This window comes from Physeter macrocephalus, chromosome 8 (assembly GCF_002837175.3).
Source record: "Physeter macrocephalus isolate SW-GA chromosome 8, ASM283717v5, whole genome shotgun sequence".
In the NCBI taxonomy this organism is placed as follows: domain Eukaryota; kingdom Metazoa; phylum Chordata; class Mammalia; order Artiodactyla; family Physeteridae; genus Physeter; species Physeter macrocephalus.
This window is the reverse complement of record NC_041221.1, coordinates 135,780,374-135,798,636: the sequence shown is the minus strand read 5'-3', so window position 1 is coordinate 135,798,636 and position 18,263 is coordinate 135,780,374. Positions and strand designations below refer to the sequence as shown.

General features: G+C 54.9%; 1 protein-coding gene across 5 annotated transcripts in view; it reads left to right on the top strand.

Annotated features, from left to right (window-relative positions):
- Nucleotides 1–16,208, top strand: part of NRG2 (neuregulin 2) — a 178,180-nt gene extending 161,972 nt beyond the window's left edge. For 3 of the 5 annotated variants that reach the window (XM_024123287.2, XM_024123286.2, XM_024123282.2), the window contains 5 exons: nucleotides 7,906–8,008; nucleotides 10,820–10,943; nucleotides 11,305–11,432; nucleotides 12,295–12,522; nucleotides 15,385–16,208. In XM_024123287.2, coding sequence (XP_023979055.1) covers nucleotides 7,906–8,008; nucleotides 10,820–10,943; nucleotides 11,305–11,432; nucleotides 12,295–12,522; nucleotides 15,385–16,153 — 1,352 coding nt within the window. In that variant the 3' untranslated portion in view covers nucleotides 16,154–16,208. Of the gene's footprint in view, nucleotides 1–4,037; nucleotides 4,062–7,905; nucleotides 8,009–10,819; nucleotides 10,944–11,304; nucleotides 11,433–12,294; nucleotides 12,523–15,384 lie in introns of all 5 variants that reach the window. The other 2 variants (XM_024123278.2, XM_024123275.2) reach the window with 1 other exon arrangement.
- The last annotated feature ends 2,055 nt before the right edge of the window (nucleotides 16,209–18,263 follow it).

The following is an 18,263-nucleotide window of genomic DNA, read 5'->3' as shown; positions in this document are numbered from 1 at the left end:
AATTGCAGAGTCAGATCCAGCCCCCTTGGAGGACCGTAGGTCAGGAGGACAGAGCAACCAGGCGGGGCTGAGGACCTGGGGAGAGAGGCAATGGAGGGCCTATTCCTTTTCACCCTTAGGCCCAGAGCCCCCCTAGCTTATGGGACTGTTCTGGACAGGGAGTCCCAGCCCATCCTGAATCTGAGCAGCAGAGCCTCCAAAACTCGGCCACTGTCCAAGCTTTTCTGCCAGCTGGGCTGCTTCAGCTTGCAGCTCAGATCTTCTGGGAGGGTCAGCAGGGCCCCGGGAGCCCAGAAAAGAGCCTGGAAATGCAGCCTTTCTGCCTAGTGTTACTGGGATCCTTGCTGGTACCTTTTGGTAAAGGATTTATACTCTTCAAGCACTTGGCCCAGAGCACTTCATGCACTGCTCTATCAGATAATTATTGAAAAAGGAGTGAAAAATGCTAACTTAAGTGTTCAGGCTTCGATTCAGATGGACCTGAATAAAATTTCCAGCAGCTGACCTTACTGTTCTGGGGCCTCATTTAACCTCTCTGATTTTTTTTTCTCGTCTGTAAAACGGGGATAGTGACATTTATGCCTTTAGGGTTGCTGTGAGGTTGAAGTGAAGTGATGCACACCAAGGGCTTACTCAAGGGCCTGCCGTTGTTTGAACACAGTTGAGCTCCTCTTCCAGCTACTGCTGGCGTGGGAGTGGAGGCCAGAGGGGCAGCATCAGTCCCCTGGAGGCTGACTCCCAGCACATCCTGAGCAAAGTGTCTGACCTTCCCCCTCTGCCCAGACAGCCTCTAGACCAGGTTACCTTTTGCGGAGGCCACGGAAACAGAGCCTGCAGCCGCAGTAGCCCTTTAAAGCTTCTCCTTCCCTGGACAGCCACTCCACTTCCCAAGAGTCAAAACTTGTACACCTGGATACCCACCATAAACAAGAGCACGCGCACCTGCACACATACAAACACAATGCCTGCACTTGCACACAAACACACGTGTGCTGACACCTGCTCACACACACACAAGCACACAAGCACATGCTCCGGGGTCGACGTCAGGGCCTCCTTGTCCAGGTGCCTATGACCGGGTGTTGTAGGACATGTCCAGGATGAAGACTCTGCCTGTTGTCTGATAAGCCTGGCCCTGCTGGGAGTCCAGCATCAGGCTGCCATGGTTACTGGTCAGTATGCAAATTTCTGTTCAGTAGGACCCATCTGTGACTCGGTGGTATCACTCCATCCTGGCTGAGTGGCAGTCAGTGAATATGATGAGCGGGAGACAGTTTTTTTGATTTTGGGTTTTTGGGGTGTTTCTGTTTTTGTTTTTTGCTGGGGCTGATATGGCTGCAGGCCCCTCAGAATCCATCCCCGGGGAGAGGGAAGCAGGGCTGCCTTTTAGTGACTTCTCAGTGACATCACCAGTCCTGCCAGCCACCACTGTCCATGCAAAAGAGTACTGGCCTTTGACTCAAAGGGGAGGCCAGTCAGGAGTCCCAAAAGCTGCTGCTGCTATTACTTGGTTCCCAGAGGAGTGATGCAGGAGAAAACTCTTAAATGGCTTTGGGAGCCCTGCTCGCTTCTCCAGATGGTCATTGTCCTGAGGACTAGCCAGTCAGGTCTGCCCAGGGACTCAATGGGCAGGAATAGCCATGGCTTAGCCCCAAGAGACCAGAGACCTGGCCTCCAGTCTCCCTTCCGCCTCCTAATTTGCTATGTGACCTTGGGAAAGTGTCCTAGCACTACTGGGCCCTAGCTGCCTCATCTAATACAAACACCACCAAAAGTGGAGCCCAGACCAGCTCTGTGAACCACAGTTCTCTTAGTGTCTGGGGTGCTGTGGTCAAGCTGGGCTGTTCTCTGTGGGGAACCTGGCTGGATATCCAAACATTGTGAGCTCTTTCGAGCTGCCTGGAGGGTCCCTGGGGCTACAGGATTAACTGCTCAGTGAGAGTTGCCCCCGAGGACCCTTTCAGTTTGTCAAGTTTGTACTGCCTGCTTAGCACAGCTGGCCAGCCCTGGGAGGCCCTGGGAGAGGAGTGGACTTGCTGTGCTTATGGTGACTCCTACCTCCAAGCAGTAAGCGTAAGGCTGCAAAGAAACCACATTCAAGATCACCTGCAGCCTCGGATTTAACAGGAGTGCACAGAAGGGCTCGTGTTTAGAAGAGCTGGAGTTCATGCTTCAAGGGTGTGGTCTCTGCATGGAACTGGGGGTCAGAGCCCCAGGATCTTCCTCAAGGCTCTTTCAGTCAGAGCCATCCTACTCTCTTGCCCTTTTCCAACTGCATAACCCTCTGGAATCCCTATCAGGAAGCAGGAGAGAGAGCCAGAGCTAGACAGTGCACAGGACTTCCTGCTCATGTCCCCGTGCTCCGCTCCCTCTGCAGGAGATGAGAACATCAGAACACAATTCCACCTCCTGCCTGGGTCTAGTGGAACTTGCTGTGCACATGCGGAGGCAGTGGAGCAAGCCCTTGCACACTGCCTCACCCGTCTTTTTTTTTTTTTTAATTTTTATTAGAGTCTAGTTCATTTAAAATGTGCTAGTTTCTGCTCTCACTGTGTACAGGCACTTTTTTTTTTTTACACTCTTTTTTTTTTTTTTTTTTTGGTGGTACGCGGGCCTCTCACCACTGTGGCCTCTCCCGCTGCAGAGCACAGGCTCCAGACGCACAGGCCCAGCGGCCATGGCCCACGGGCCCAGCCGCTCCGCGGCACACGGGATCCCCCCAGACCGGGGCACGAACCCGCGTCCCCCCGCATCGGCAGGCGGACTCCCAACCACTGCGCCACCAGGGAAGCCCGTGTACAGGCACTTTTGACAGATGAGGAAACAGAGACTATGTATGACTTGCCCACATGCACACAGCAAACTAGGGACAAAACTGAGACTCGAGGCCTGCAATCAGGTGCTGGCTGTTACCTTAGAATGGTAGGTGAGCTTTTCAAAAGCACTGGGGAGATTTCCGGGCTCCCACCCCAGAGCCTGTTTCCATTGGTCTGGATGATTCTGAAGGACAGCCGAGTTGCAGACCTCAGAGATCCCGTGGCCAGGCCTGATCCCCATTTAACTGATGAAAGACTGAGAGCCAGATAGGCGGGATACTATGGGGTCACACAGCGGGTCAGTGACAGAGCTGACCCTTGGGCAGGGCCCTTTTATCCAACCCTTCGAAGGCCCGGGTGTCTACCTCGAAGACCCGTGAATTTGCAGATTTACAACATGATCCAGCTTCAAAGAGTGCAATTGGCTGCCATTTAGGGGGCACAGGTGTTCTACAGGTGAACCCACTTGTCTCTTTTCTCCAAGTTGCAGTTTGCTTTCCTAAGTCGTGTGATCAGGCTGGGACCCGAGGCCTAGCTAGCCCCTGCAGGTCTCTAGGGTGTTGGGGGTGTTAAGTGGAGAAGTGACCTGCTGCCTGGGGCCTCTTCCCCTCCCCAGTCCTGCTCCACACAAACTCTGAGCCTCCATGCCTGGCTCCTAGGAGATGGGCAGGCCAGTGAGGCCCATGGGGGCAGGACAGGGACAAGGGGCCGGTCTGGGTACCCCAAGCCCTAGTTCTGAACAGAAAGAAGGGCCCCATGAATGAGCTCAGGCTGAGCAAGCTGTCTCCAGGACGGGCTCGAAAGGGTCGAAGGCCTGGCACTGGAGCTGGGAGGGCGAGGATGGGGACTCCTCCGCCCCCTGCCCCCACTCATCTTTCCTCTCTGGGGACATCTGCCAACTGACTCTTGCGCCTCTGCCTCCCCACCAGGTACTAACCCCACAGCTCATCTCTAAAGAACCTGCCCTGCCTGCTGATCCTAACATTTCCTCTCTCTACCCCAATCAAGGGCTCCTGGGGACTGGGTGCCAGGGAAGGGGCTCAGGAGGCTGGGAGGGGACACCACTAACCTGCTTTCACCTCACAGGCTGGCTGCTGGTGTCTGAAGAGTCCTGACCAACGTTTCTCTCTCTCTCTCCCGCCCCCTCCCCCATCTCTCTCTATCTGTATCTCTCCCTCCATCCCTTCCCCTCTCTGACCCTCCTTTCTTCTGCACTGCCAGAGCACCTTGGATTTGAACTAAAGGGTACGGAGCCTCTATGTATCAGTCAGCGCCATCCACACAGCCCCTCTCCACAGCCTCTGACACCATGTGTGCTGGATGCTTGGTTTCCTTTCTCCCCAAATGGAAAAGGGATGATTTCAAAAATCCCCCTGTCCCCATCAGGATGTCCTGTAATAAACTACATTGATTTGGGGGAGACAAGAAAAGCTCATGGACAGCAGAGTACCCTGGCGTTCAGACTGCGCCCCCGTGTACAGTAGTGCCCCCTTGCCTGGGGCCAGTCGCCAGGGTACTCTGAGGGGAGCGTGACCCCTGAGCTGTGTGCAACCCAGTGGGTTGGCCAGACGAGCCCTCGGAGAGCAGGTGTCTGAAAGCCACAGAATCCTGGTTTGGAGGACTGTGCAGAGAGGCATCCCTTTCAATTTGACCTTAAACCTCCTTCCTTTTCCCATTTCCATTTCCATTGCTTTTCATTCTTCACCAGGCTGGCAGCTGATAACACCCATTTGTCTCTGCCGCCTGCCCCGTGTTTGTCTGCCCGGCTTTGCCATCTGCTTGAGGCTGTTACTCCCTTCACGATCTGTCCCCACGGTGGCACATGTGTTTGTGGGCAACACCAGCAAGGGTCCACGGTGGGCTGGCTTCTGGTGCCTGCCCTCCTGCCTCCCAGCTCAGAACCTCATGTCCCACTCCTGACCGTCCTCTGGCCCCTGGATAATGCCTTGGGCAGGAAGGGACTTTGAGGGGTCAGTCTTCCCAGCTCTCTGGCTTTGTGCCGGGAGGCTCCACCCTGTTCCACACATATAGCAGGAGAGATGCAGGGGCTCAGAGGGGTTGAGCCTTCGGTGGGGTCAGACCCCAGATGTGTGCAGAGCCTGCAGTTATGAAAAGACTGTTCTCATGGCAGATTTGGGGAGGCCCTAGTTCCCCGGCCACCTAGCCACCATCAGCTGTTCTCAGAAGATGGAGCTGAAAGTCTATGTGTAAGAGTATGTCTGTCTCTCTGCTGTGACGGCGGGGGAGGAGAGGGGCCGAGTCTGTGGTGTCTGTGTGATCATGGCAGGGGGTGCAGGGGGGGATCTGTAGGTGTGCGTGTCTATGTTGTTATGGGGGGCTGACATGTTTATATCTTGTTGGGTCTCTCAGTGCAGGGTGTGAGCGCACGGAGGGGTGCAGTGGAACATCTTTGTTGTTAAGGGTTGAGCATGAGCAGTGGGCGCGGAGGCAAGTGTGAGCGTATGTAAGTATGTGACTGTCTGTAAAGGTGGTCTGTATATTCATTCACACACCAACTCAACAAACCTCTACTGAACCCCAGAGTTGGCCAGACCCTGGCAATGTAGCATGCAGAGTCCCTGCCCTCCTGGCACTCAGATTCACAGGGTGAGACAGACAACAAACAGGAAAGATATCAGGTGAGGGTAAGTGCTACACAGAAAATAAAATGGAATGGGATGGCGCCTAGCCGGGGTGAGAAGCTACTCTAGCTAAGTGGCCAGGGAAGGCTTGTCCAATGAGGTGACATTTGAGCTAAAACCTGACGAGAAGTAGCCAGCTCTGCAAACAATCGGGGGAGAGTGTTTGAGGCAGGGGGCACAGCAAGTTAAGGATGATGTGGATGGACCTGCCTTGTTCGATGGATGGAAAGACTGCCAGTGCCTCTGGAGCACAGCAGACATGGGGAAGAAGCCTACAGGTGGGATCTAGAGGAAGGGACCAGGTGACCCTGGGCCTCGTGGACCACGGTAAGGCTTTGGGTTGTATTCGAATTGCAGGGGGATGCCATTGTGGTTTTTAAGCAGAAGAGTAAAATGATCTGCTTTATGGTTGGAAATCAATGTGGCTTTGGGGCAGAGGATAGACTGGGTGAGGGGACAGGGTGTGGAGGAACAGAAGCAGAGAAACCAGTCAGAAGCGGGCAGCTGTCGAGTGAGAGATGGCATCATCTTGGATGAAGCTGGAAGCAGTGGAAATGGGAAGAAGTGGTCAGATCTGGGATCTACTTGGGAGGGAGAGCTGAGATGACTTGCTGATGGATCAGGTATCAGAGTGGGTGGGAAGGTCAGGAATGACTCTAAGGTCTGGGGCTGGTATAACAGGAAAGGTGGTGTCGCCACTGAAGAGATGGGAAGCGCAGGGAACGAGGGTGGGGAATCAGTGCTTCTGCTTGGCCATGGCCCTTGGATGTAGGAATCTGGAGCTCCGGAAGAGGTCAGGGCAGGAGAGAGAAACGTGAGATTCAGCTGCATACAGATGGTATTTCAAGTCTGAGTCTGGGTGAGATGACGGGAGGGAGAAAGGGCAGGTGGAGAGAGGAAGAAGCCTGAGAGCTCTGGGCCTGGACCCTGCAGCCCACATGGAAGAGGGCGAAGTAGCAACTGAGACAGAGGGATGAGCCAGCGCAGGGGGAGGAAACCCAGGAGGGAAGACCATCCCGGGAAGCGGGCCCAGCAGGGGTAGTCCGCTGAGAGGGAAGTGAATGACCACAGACTTGGCAGCGGGGGGTTGTTGGTGACCATGACCAGAGCGGTCTCAGAGGAGTGATGGAGACAGAGGCCTGAGTGGAGGGCTGAGGCGTGGCTGGCGATGAGAACCGGAGGCAGCACGAGGACCACAGAGCCTGGAGGTGGGGATCTGGGGTGGAGGGCTGTTTGTTCAAGACTCTGCATGACTGTGTCAGTGGGCGTGATCGCGTGCGTGGCGGCCGTGTGTATTGTTGTGAAGGGTCTGTATGTGTGTCAGACGGGCACAGTCCTCCAGGTATGTGTGCCTGGGGCTTTGTACCCAGTGTTTGCTGCTGGGCGTACCTTTGCCACAAGAGACCCTGCAAGCCTGGGGGTTTAGGGACACTGCCCAGGGCTCCACCAAGGCTTTGGGTCCCGCCCCCACTTATCCCTGTGCTGGTGGGAGGGAAGCGATGGGGAGGGGCCGGCCAGCAGATGGGAGCGGGAGCAAGGGTGGGGTGTCTAGGCTGCAGCCTTGACCATGTCTGGTGCTGTCACCTTTTTCCTTTGCTTCCTCCAGGCTTTCTCTGTTCTAGAAGGGTAGAGCTTGCCCCGCCAAAAAGTGGGAGGTAGAGGGGATAGTTGGGTCTTTTTGAGGGCTTTGAGGCCCAGCCTAGCTCAGCTCCTTCAGAAGGGTGGAGGCTGCTCCTTGAGCACAAGGGCTGTCCTAGGCACCAGGGGGCTGTGCTGCCACTCGTGGGTCTCTGACAAGCAGAGACGGGGAGAGCTGGAGTGGGCCAGGGCCACAACCCTGACCAAGCTGCAGGCATAAACCAAGGCCTTTCTCCCCTCTCCCGCCTCTGTGGGCCTGCTCTGCTCTGTCCCTGCTCCTGGTCCTGGCATCCCTCCTAAGTCCAGCCTCTGGGCCTCATGTCCTGTCTCCAGCTCAGAACAAGCCACTCTCCACCTTCTTAAGGAAGCCAAAGTGGCCAGCCAGGCTTTTGCCCAGGGTCTGCATGTTCACCACCATGAAGACCAGCTTCCCCCAGCCCATCAAGGCTCTTTGCAGCCAGCAGGCCATAGTGGGTTGCCCTCCCCTATGACCTTGGGAACCTTCACCTCCATCCCACCTCCTCCAGCCATCCCCCTGCATTTTCCACTCATACGCTCCAGGCAGAGCGTGGGTTTGGGAAGGTGAACTCAGCGGTAGTCACTTGTGATGAGATCCACAGGTGGGTGGAGTTCAGGAAAGCAGGAGGGAGGGAACTGGCTGGGGAGGGGTGAGATGGATGGGAGCCGGGCAGCACCTGAGCTGGAGAGAGCCCGGGGTTTGCGGGGCAGGGGGACGGTCTGCACTGTCCTAGCACTGTCCCTACGGGTCTGCCTCCCACCCTGCCCCCTCACGCCCTCTACCCCTGCAGAAGCCGAGGAGCTGTACCAGAAAAGGGTCCTGACTATCACCGGCATTTGCGTGGCTCTGCTGGTCGTGGGCATCGTCTGCGTGGTCGCCTACTGCAAGACCAAGTGAGTTGTCGGGCACTCAGAGCAACCAGGGACCGCTTTTGTGGGGACAGGCTCTCCTCTCCACCGCACCATGCCTGGCCTAGCCTCCCCCATTCCTATGCCCCTCTGCCCCCTTCTGCAGCTGGTGAGGGGCCAAAGGGCTGGGCCAAGAAGCAGAAGCAGAGGGTGGGGTAGACAGGCCCCAGAGGACTGCACAAGATCGGTCATAAGCCCAGGCAGTGGAAGAAGATAGATCTGGGTTCTAATTCAGCTCGGCCATTTCCTGTGACCCTGAGGAAACGGATGAGCTTCTCTTGAGTCCTCATCTATAAATTGAGTGTGATCCTCTAGTACCTCAGAGGATCCTGTGAGGGAGGATCTGCCCTGTCATGTAGGCAGGCACTGGGGCAGTGTTGGGGGTGGGCAAGCACAGAGAGGGAGGCACCTTCTCAGGGGAAAAAGAGACCTCACAGGGCACTGCCTAATCCCACCTAGGAGCAGTCCAAGCAGGAATACAGAGAAGATGGGGTTGGGCCACCCCTGGGCAAAGGAAAGGTGGCATCAGAACCTTGGAGCAAGGAAAGGGGCTGGACAGTTCCAGTAGAAGAGTGCAAGCTGAAGGACAGATTCAGGAGAGGGTCAGCTGTGTTCATGGAGCTTGAGCAGCCCAGGCTAGCTGGAGCAAAGGGCTGGGGTCAATTTTAAAAAGGTGCACGAATCTAAAAGAACAGCTGGAAACTCCATGGCACCACAGGGCCTTGAATGTCAAGCTTGGGGACCTGGGTTTATCCTACAGATGATAGGGAGCCATTGCAGGTTGTAGAGTGATGTGGTACAGAAAGAGTTTGTCATATCTGTTCTTATGTGGAAAGCAAGAGTCTGGGCATAGCCACCATTTGGGGGACTGAGCCCCTGGGTCTTGACTCCTGCTGCCCCTATCTGTGAGATCTAAGGTCCTGCCAGCCTTGGGGTTTAGGGTTCAGGGAGCCCACAGGAGGAGACTGGGCCCACATAGGAAAATTGAGGCCAAGAACTGGGGGGAGAAGCAAGCCCCATGTTCTAACCCCTACTACATTTACTTATTTCTTCAACAAACTTTCATTCAGTGCCTGCTGGACACCAGGCCCTGTACCAGGCACATGGCCAGTGCTCTAAGCAAGAGGTCCAGTGTTACAGGATGTATTTTAGGGGTGCCGAACCTCAGCTAGAGGGCAAGGTGGGTTTCCCTGAGAAAGGTACATTTAGGCTGGGCCTGAGAGATGAGCAGGAGTTAGCAGGTGAAGAGGCAGAGAATGTGCTGCAATTGGATGCAAAGGCCCAGAGGCCAGAGAGGCACAGTGTAGGATCAGAAACAAGCCCTCCAAGGATGCAGCAAGCTGGGGTGGGGAAAGGGCAGTGAGATACAGGGCTGGGGAGAGGAAACAGGATTCTGAAGCCCAATGAAGGGGCTTTAACAGGGGAGTGACATGATTAAACTTGTTGATTACAAAACAAATGTATTGAGCACTTAATAGGTGCCGAAGTGAAGTAGCCCCACAGGTCTTGACTCCCTGACCACAGCATCCTGTTTTATTTTCTCCATAGCACTTTGCTGAAAGTATCTTGTTTGTTTATTTGTTTATGTGTTTATCATCTGTCTCCCCTACTGGCCTGCAAGCTCCTTGAGGGCAGGAACCATATCTATCTCCTCTGCTCCAAAACAGCATCTGGCACATAGTAAAAACCCAATAGATACCAAATAAATGAATGCTTGAAGTAGGCCAGCACTGTGCTTGAATATCTTATTTACTCTTAATCCTCAATAGTCTTTGGAATGCGTAGATGATCAGTCCGTTTTACAGATGAGGAAAGTGAAACATGGATAGTTTTTTTTTTTAACATCTTTATTGGAGTATAACTGTTTTACAATGGTGTGTTAGTTTCTGCTTTACAACAAAGTGAATCAGTTATACATATACATATGTTCCCATATCTCTTCCCTCTTGCATCTCCCTCCCTCCCACCGTCCCTATCCCACCCCTCTCGTGGTCACAAAGCACAGAGGTGATCTCCCTGTGCTATGCGGCAGCTTCCCACTAGCTATCTAATTTACATTTGGTAGTGCATATATGTCCCTGCCACTCTCTCACTTCGTCACAGCTTACCCTTCCCCCTCCCCATGTCCTCAAGTCCATGCTCTAGTAGGTCTGTGTTTTATTCCCGTCCTACCACTAATCTCTTCATGACATTTTTTTTTCTTAGATTCCATATATATGTGTTAGCATACGGTATTTGTTTTTCTCCTTCTGACTTACTTCACTCTGTATGACAGACTCCAGGTCCACCCACCTCACTACAAATAACTCAGTTTCGTTTCTTTTTATGGCTGAGTAATGTTCCATTGTATATATGTGCCACATCTTCTTTATCCATTCATCTGTTGATGGACACTTAGGTTGCTTCCATGTCCTGGCTATTGTAAATAGAGCTGTAATGAACATTTTGGTACATGACTCTTTTTGAATTAGAAACATGGATAGTTTAAGTAATTTGCCCAGAGTTACACAGCTAGAAAGTAGTAGAGTTCTGCTTTCTCAGCAGAGCCAAAGCTCATTACCACTACGCTCAGGTCCTGCTGAATTCTGGCTGGTAGTGATGATGTAGGGGGTTGATTGAAGGGGTCCTGGCTGAAGGCAGCCTGAGCACAGGAAAGAGCAGTAGCAGGAGACTGCCACAGCAGTCCCGGCACAGGCAGACTAGTTCCCTGGAGTAACAGCTAGGGAAGCTCATACTTTGTGTGTGTCAGGGGAGTGGGGGAAGGGGTGTCAGGCTAACGCACCTTCCCCTGTGCAGAAAACAGCGGAAGCAGATGCATAACCACCTTCGACAGAACATGTGTCCAGCCCACCAGAACCGGAGCTTGGCCAATGGGCCCAGCCACCCCCGGCTGGACCCTGAAGAGATCCAGATGGCAGACGTGAGTGGTGTTCCCAGGCCCCACTCTGACCCCTTGCTGTGTAGCCCGCCTTCTTATGCCCCCTGCAAGAATGGGCCAGGGAGGCGGCCAGCCCATCCTGTGCTCAGCCTTGCCTGCTAGCCTAGCCTTGCCTCACCAGAATGACTTAGCCTCGCTTGGCCCACTTCCTTAAGGGAGGTCGGGGGATTGATTTCCAGGGGCCATTGCTGCCCTAACACTGAATCGCTTATCCAGTGGACCACCACCGCCCCTGCAACCTGGAGCTTACTGCCTCACTTCCCCTGCCCACCAGGAAGGAGGTTCAACTGGTCATCTGTCACTAACTGCCCCCCCCACAAAAAAAACCCTCTGTCTGTTCCAGTATATCTCCAAGAATGTGCCAGCCACAGACCACGTCATCCGGAGGGAAACGGAGACCACCTTCTCTGGGAGCCACTCCTGTTCTCCTTCTCACCACTGCTCCACAGCCACGCCCACCTCCAGCCACAGGTGGGCACCACCAAGGCCCACGCGGCCTTGCAGACTCCTGTATGCACACCCTCAGGGCGTGCACATGCACACCACACACCTGCCTGGGGACACACACCAAACTCCCCAGCCAGGCTGGGCTCTGTATTGAGGGTCCCTGTGAGCAGGAGGGTGGAGGTGGGGGGCTTCAAACCAGAACCCACCACCAAACGTACATCCAGATCCTCAAGAGACCGGATTCCCTTTTCTAGTCTAAACCAGCCCCAGAGGAACAACAGCATCACTGTGTTCCCACCTAACATTTGGTTTTGTTTGGACCTCATCAGCACCACTTCATCTGGCATAAAGTGCCTGCTCACTCAAATACCCACAGCTATTTGATGCCCTCTCCTGGGTTTTCCACATGAACCTAGTCCACCTTAACCTCCTCTCCAGAGGTAGGGAGGCCTGTCCACACAAGCACAAAGGCTCATAGAGCTCAAGAAAGAACACGGTTGGCCCCTTTCTTCCCTGGGGAGCAGCACAGAATAGGCAGGGTCCCCATATATTGGCCACTGAGGCTGGGCTCTTGAGGCAAGTGGCTAAGGACCATGGGAGTGGAAGGGTCCCAGACAGGGAGGCTAAGGAGAGGTTGGCTGCAGAGAGGAAAGGAAGAGGCCCCTGCACACTGCAGCTCACCCATCCACAGGCCTCCAGCTCTTCTCCTTCCAAAATCGGGGTTTGGCATTTATGATGTTACACATCAGCCCAGAGTGAAGGGCAGTGAGCTGAGGGAGCCTGAGATGGAATGAAGAACCAGGGAAGGGGTGGGCCTGGGACCACACCTGCTGGGCTGCCCAGCCCCTTCCTGACCCCTCACCTCACTCCCACCTGGCTTCTCCAGGCATGAGAGCCACACGTGGAGCCTGGAACATTCTGAGAGCCTGACCTCCGACTCCCAATCGGGCATCATGCTGTCATCAGTGGGCACCAGCAAGTGCAACAGCCCAGCGTGTGTGGAGGCGCGGGCACGGCGGGCGGCAGCCTACAGCCTAGAGGAGCAGCGCAGGGCTGCTGTGCCACCTTACCATGACTCCATAGACTCCCTGCGTGACTCCCCACACAGCGAGAGGTCAGTTCCTACCCCGTGATCTGTGCCCCCACTGTAGCCAGAGAGCTGGCACCACTGACCCAGGGCTGACCCTTAGGTCACCTCAGAAACACTCCAAAGAGCCTCATCCCCATTTTCCAGATGGGCAAGCAAGGTCCCTGAAAAGTTAAATGGTCTGCTCGGGGTCATCAACATGTGAACGACAGGCTGGGACTACAGCCAGTAGACCCTGGTGCGTTATGACCATCTAATTTAATCGTTCTACTAAGCCACTTTTCAGAGTAGAAGGGGATGTTATTAATAATTGCAGTGGAACATCAGGAACAAACAGGGTCTGGCCTGGACAAACCAGAACATACAGTTGCCCTACCCTGGTGTCACCTAGAGGCCCCATGTCCCAGGAGAAACAGACACCAAGATTGAGCAGATTGAAGAGTGGGAGGGGAGTCTGTCTGTGAGTAAACTGATGAGTGCAGGATGGGAATGAGCCAAGAATGCCTGAAGGCCCTGGAAGTATCAGCAACTAAGCCCCCATGGATCAAGATGCCTTTGGGTTCCTGAGCAATGAATGCAGTGAGAACCAGGAACCTTCCCTTCTTCCCTGACTCCAAGCCAGGGGTTGCAGGGGGCCAGCCTCCATCTTGCTCTCCCCTTGGCAAGTGGGATCTGTGGGAGGAGAGCAGAAAAAGGGGCGTGGTACTAGGAACTCCAGGCTGGGGTGGAGAAGGCTTCAACTCAGCCTACTCCATGCCGGTCATGGACACAAAACCACTGAAGCTCACAGCTGCCTATGGAAAGTGCTAAGCATAGGACACCCCACCAGGGCAGAGAAACCCAGTCTGATGGCAGGCTCTGGGAAGCAGCTAGGTTTTCCAAGACCAACCTTTCCAAGCTCAGCTCCACCACCTGTGTGACTTGGGGCAGGTTGATCACCTCTGTGCCTGTTTCCTCAGCTATAGAACAGGGAGCATTACACCTATCGTGCATGGTTCTTATGAAGGCTACCCTAAGGTCCTGCGCAAAGCTCTTCGCCTTTTACCTGACATGGCGCTGGTGCTCACTAGGTGGAGCTATGGTTATCAGTAGTAACAAGAGCAATAGGACTTCTTAATGCAAGCGGTCCCCAACCTTTTTGATACCAGGGACCGGTTTTGTGGAAGACAGTTTTTCCACAGACGGGCGGGGGATGGTTTCGGGATGATTCATTTATTGTGCACTTTATTTCTATTATTATTACATTGTAATATATAATGAAATAATTATACAACTCACCATAATGCTGACAGGAGGCGGAGCTCAGGTGGTAATGTGAGCAATGGGGAGTGGCTGTAAATACAGATGAAGCTTCAATTGCTCCGGCCACACACCTCCTGCTGTGCGGCCTGGTTCCTAACAGGCCACAGACTGGTCCACGGCCTGGGGGTTGGGGACCCCTGCCTTAATGGATGGGAGGTAGAGAGTCAAGGCGGGGAAAGACTTCCAGGCAAGGGGAACAACTTGAGCTGTTCCAGCAGAGGCACTAAGGACATGGCTGGTGAGGCGCCTAGAGCAGGGTGGGCTGTGAGGAGAGTGCAGCTGGGCCTGAACAGGCAGGCTGGGGCCAGATAGATGGCCAGTGGCCCTGGGTGGGTAAGCAAGAAGGGCCTCCTAAAGCAGAGATATGACTTTAAAAGATTGCTCTGGGAGGGAATTCCCCGGCAGTCCAGTGGTTGAGGCTTCACTGCAGGGGGCGCAGGTTCGTCGGGGGACTAGGATCCCACATGCCACGTGGCCAAAAAAAAGATTGTTCTGGGAACTGCATAGGCTGAAGAAGGAAAGACCCTGGGGTGGGGGAATGACCAGAGTGAACATCTAGTCCCAGGATGGAGTGGAGCAGGGTGGAGGGTATTCCAGGAGAAAGGGAATGGGTAGGACGTGATGGATGTGCATGTGGGAGAGGGAAGAGAGGGGAGTCAGATGATTCTGAAAAACAGTAATGGGGACTCCGGAGAGCAATGAGGTGCCCAGCTTTACAGTTTGGAAGAGAGGAAGGGAGGTCGGTTGTCCCTGTCCTGAGGTGGATAATGGTTGGGCAAGAGGCCGGTTGACTCAGAAAGGGAAATGTGGAGAAAGAAAAGGGACAGGTGCCTGGGACTCAGAGTGGGAGATATTCGCAAGGGCAAACTTTTGAAGGAACTGGTGGTCTTTAGCCCCAAGCAGAGACACTTCAGTGGGGTCTTGGTAACTGTGAGCTCTGGGCTGAGGACCCTACCTGAGGTGGGAGCAGTCACTTCCCTGAGGCAGCTTTTAGCTTCAACTTAAAAAGGAAAATATTTCCCCACTGTAGCCATCAGCCATGGGATGAACTGTCCCGGAGGGGAGGTAAGTCCAAGTCACAGGGGTGGCTGAATGCAGGGACTAGAATGAGGAATTGGGCAGTGTGAGTTCTGGTTCCTGCCTAGCCTGGGTTCAAATCCCAGCTCAACCACTTCCTGGCTGTGTGAACCTTGAGTAAGTCAATTAAATGTTCTGAGTCTCAGTTTCCTCACGTGTAGTACGGGACTAACAGAAGCCTCTTAGATGAGATCACACATGTAAAATGCCCCAGCCTTAGCCTCACCCAAAGTAACCATTCAGGAACACCGGTGATTGTGAGCATCCCCACAGCCGAGGACCACTGATACGTTTATGGAATCATCCAACAACGCTACGGAATGAGCACTGTGGTTACTCCCGTTTCACAGATAAGCAAACTGAGGCTCAGAGAAATTAAGGAAATTGCTGACGGTCACTGAGGAATACCAGCATGGTTCTTGCAAGAGGGATCCTGGGCAAGACCACTGCTTTGCATCAGGTCCGCCCCATCCCTTGGCCACCGGCCCACGTCTCTGCCTCTCCCCGCAGGTATGTGTCGGCCCTGACCACGCCCGCGCGCCTCTCTCCCGTGGACTTCCATTACTCGCTGGCCACGCAGGTGCCGACTTTCGAGATCACGTCCCCCAACTCGGCGCACGCCGTGTCGCTGCCGCCGGCCGCGCCCATCAGCTACCGCCTGGCGGAGCAGCAGCCGCTCCTGCGGCACCCGGCGCCCCCCGGCCCCGGTCCAGGGCCCGGGACCGGTGCGGACATGCAGCGCAGCTACGACAGCTACTACTACCCCGCGGCGGGACCGGGGCCGCGGCGCGGGGCCTGCGCCCTAGGCGGCAGCCTGGGCAGTCTGCCCGCCAGCCCTTTCCGCATCCCCGAGGACGACGAGTACGAGACCACGCAGGAGTGCGCGCCCCCGCCCCCGCCGCGGCCGCGCGCCCGCGGCGCGTCCCGTAGGACGTCGGCTGGACCCCGGCGCTGGCGCCGCTCGCGCCTCAACGGGCTGGCGGCGCAGCGCGCACGCGCGGCGCGGGACTCGCTGTCGCTGAGCAGCGGCTCGGGAGGCGGCTCGGCTTCCGCCTCGGACGACGAAGGGGACGACGCGGACGGGGCGCTGGCGGCCGAGAGCACGCCTTTCCTCGGCCTGCGTGCGGCGCACGACGCGCTGCGCTCGGACTCGCCGCCGCTCTGCCCGGCGGCCGACAGCAGGACTTACTACTCCCTGGACAGCCACAGCACGCGGGCCAGCAGCAGACACAGCCGCGGGCCGCCCCCACGGGCCAAGCAGGACTCGGGGCCCCTCTAGGGCCCCCGCCGCCCCCTCCGCCTCGCCCGCCCCACTGTCTTTAAGGAGAACAGAGACCGCCGACTGGAGAGAGAAAGGAGGGAAAAAAGAAATAAAAATATTTTTATTTTCTATAAAAGGAAAAAGGTATAACAAAATGTTTTATTTTCATTTTAGCAAAAATTGTCTTATAATACTAGCTAACGGCAAAGACGTTTTTATAGGGAAACTATTTATATGTGACATCCTGATTTACAGCTTCGGAAAAAAAAAAGAAACAACAAAAAAAAAGAGAGATGGGCCAATTTTTTGACTCTTTAATAGAAACCTATATTGTGGTGCCTTTTGCTGTACGCTAATCTGGAGCTCCTGGAGAGAAGTTTGGGTTGCGGGGTGCGGGAATGTAGGATCCCAAGCTGGCGGGGGTCGTGGGAGGTGGTGGTGGTGAGAGAAAGCAGGAGAGAAGAGGCTGCGGGATTGGGTTCGGGTGGGCGCGAGGCTGGGGGACCCAACGAACGACATGAGGTCCGGAGTAGCTTTGCCCCAGTGCAAGATCTGGAGTCCTGGGCCCCCTGAGGAAAGGGCGGGGATCCTAGGTTTGGAGCTAAAGTTGGGGTCAGGTAACGTCCAGGGGGAGACTAAGGCCCAGCGACAGCAACCAGAATGGGGAGGGGGCCTCCCCGCTCCTCACAGCTGCTAAGGGAGGGGGGCACTGAGAAAGAGGTCTTCCCAAAAGCCTCGGCCCGGGGAGGGGGCAGCTCTGCCAGGGCCCCAATGTTCGTGGCTCTTCCTCCCCTATGGCCTCCAGGACGCCCCTCCGTCCTCTGCAGCACCTTCGTTTACAGGTCGTCTTTTCTATTTTACGCCTGCATGTCCTTTGCATTTCAGATTCTTTAGATTGGATGCATGGTCACGCTGGGACCGAGAAGAGCCACTCGACAGTGTATTTGATTCCCCTCTTAGCAATAAAGTAACACCATTTCCTTCTCACAGCCCAACTCCCAGCCCCTAGCCCACCCATGACTTCCACTCCCTCTCCAGCCCTGACCGCGCCACCCTCCAAAACTGGGTCCACTGCTAATTTGTCAAAAAGGTAATTGTTTAAAAAAAAAAAATCCTAAGCAAATGGGAAACCTGCCCCTTGAAATGTCCAAACACCTGACTGTTGACACTTGAACATTTTTATATTATAAATAAAATCAGAAATAACTCATGTTTGACTGCGTGTGCCTAGCCCCCAGGTGAGGAGGGAGACAGAGGATGAAGACCTGTGATAGAGATGGATGGATGTTGGTGTGGAGGTTGGAGAGGGCCAGAGCAGTCCCTGGGAGAAGAGACCCTCCCTTCAAATCTCCCTGCCTTAGACTCCCAGGACAGGCGCCAGCCCTCCTCCCTGTTCTAAGAACGTCCACAAGGTGTCCCCCCAGCTCCCCACCCACCACCCCCAGCTACTGGGGAACCTGGCCAAGGGGCTAACGCAGATTACTCTGCTTCGAGCTCAGCCTCAGAGCCCTGGCCCAGTTCCTGCCCTGGAGCTAGAGGGACCAGAGTGAGGCAAGAGTTTCCGGGCCTAGGTGGGTGAGGAGGGAAGGGTTGTGAGGTTGGCACTGAAGCACCTGAGGCAGGATGACCCTTGGGGCCTCAGGCATGTCACAGGCAAAGTGTGGACATGAAAAGTGGCATAATGGTTACCCTCAGCTGCCAGGAGGACCACAGCTGCTGCAGCTTGTAAGCCCACAGGGTGTTGGGTTTTCTTTATATCCCCTCAAAGGCAGGGCCTGTCTAAACTTGCAGTCCCTGATGAAGGGGACATGATTTCAGGCATGGAGGAGGCAGATGGTGTCCAGGGTGAGCCTTTCCCCTCATTGATTAATGTTACTAAGCCAATGCCCAGCACCAGGAACCATTAGGTTCCAACCAGACACAAAGGAGTCAGCTATCCAAAGAGCTCCCGTGGTTGACGTGTGGGCGTATGCACAAATGAGCCCAGAATGTGTGTAGTCAGCTCAGAGACCTACACATGCAAAGGACAGGCTTAGGGTTGAAAGGGCTTAGGTATCAACAGGGCCTGAGTTCAAATTCCAGCTCTGCCCCTCACTAGCTGTGTGACTTCTCTAGGCTGCACTTGCCT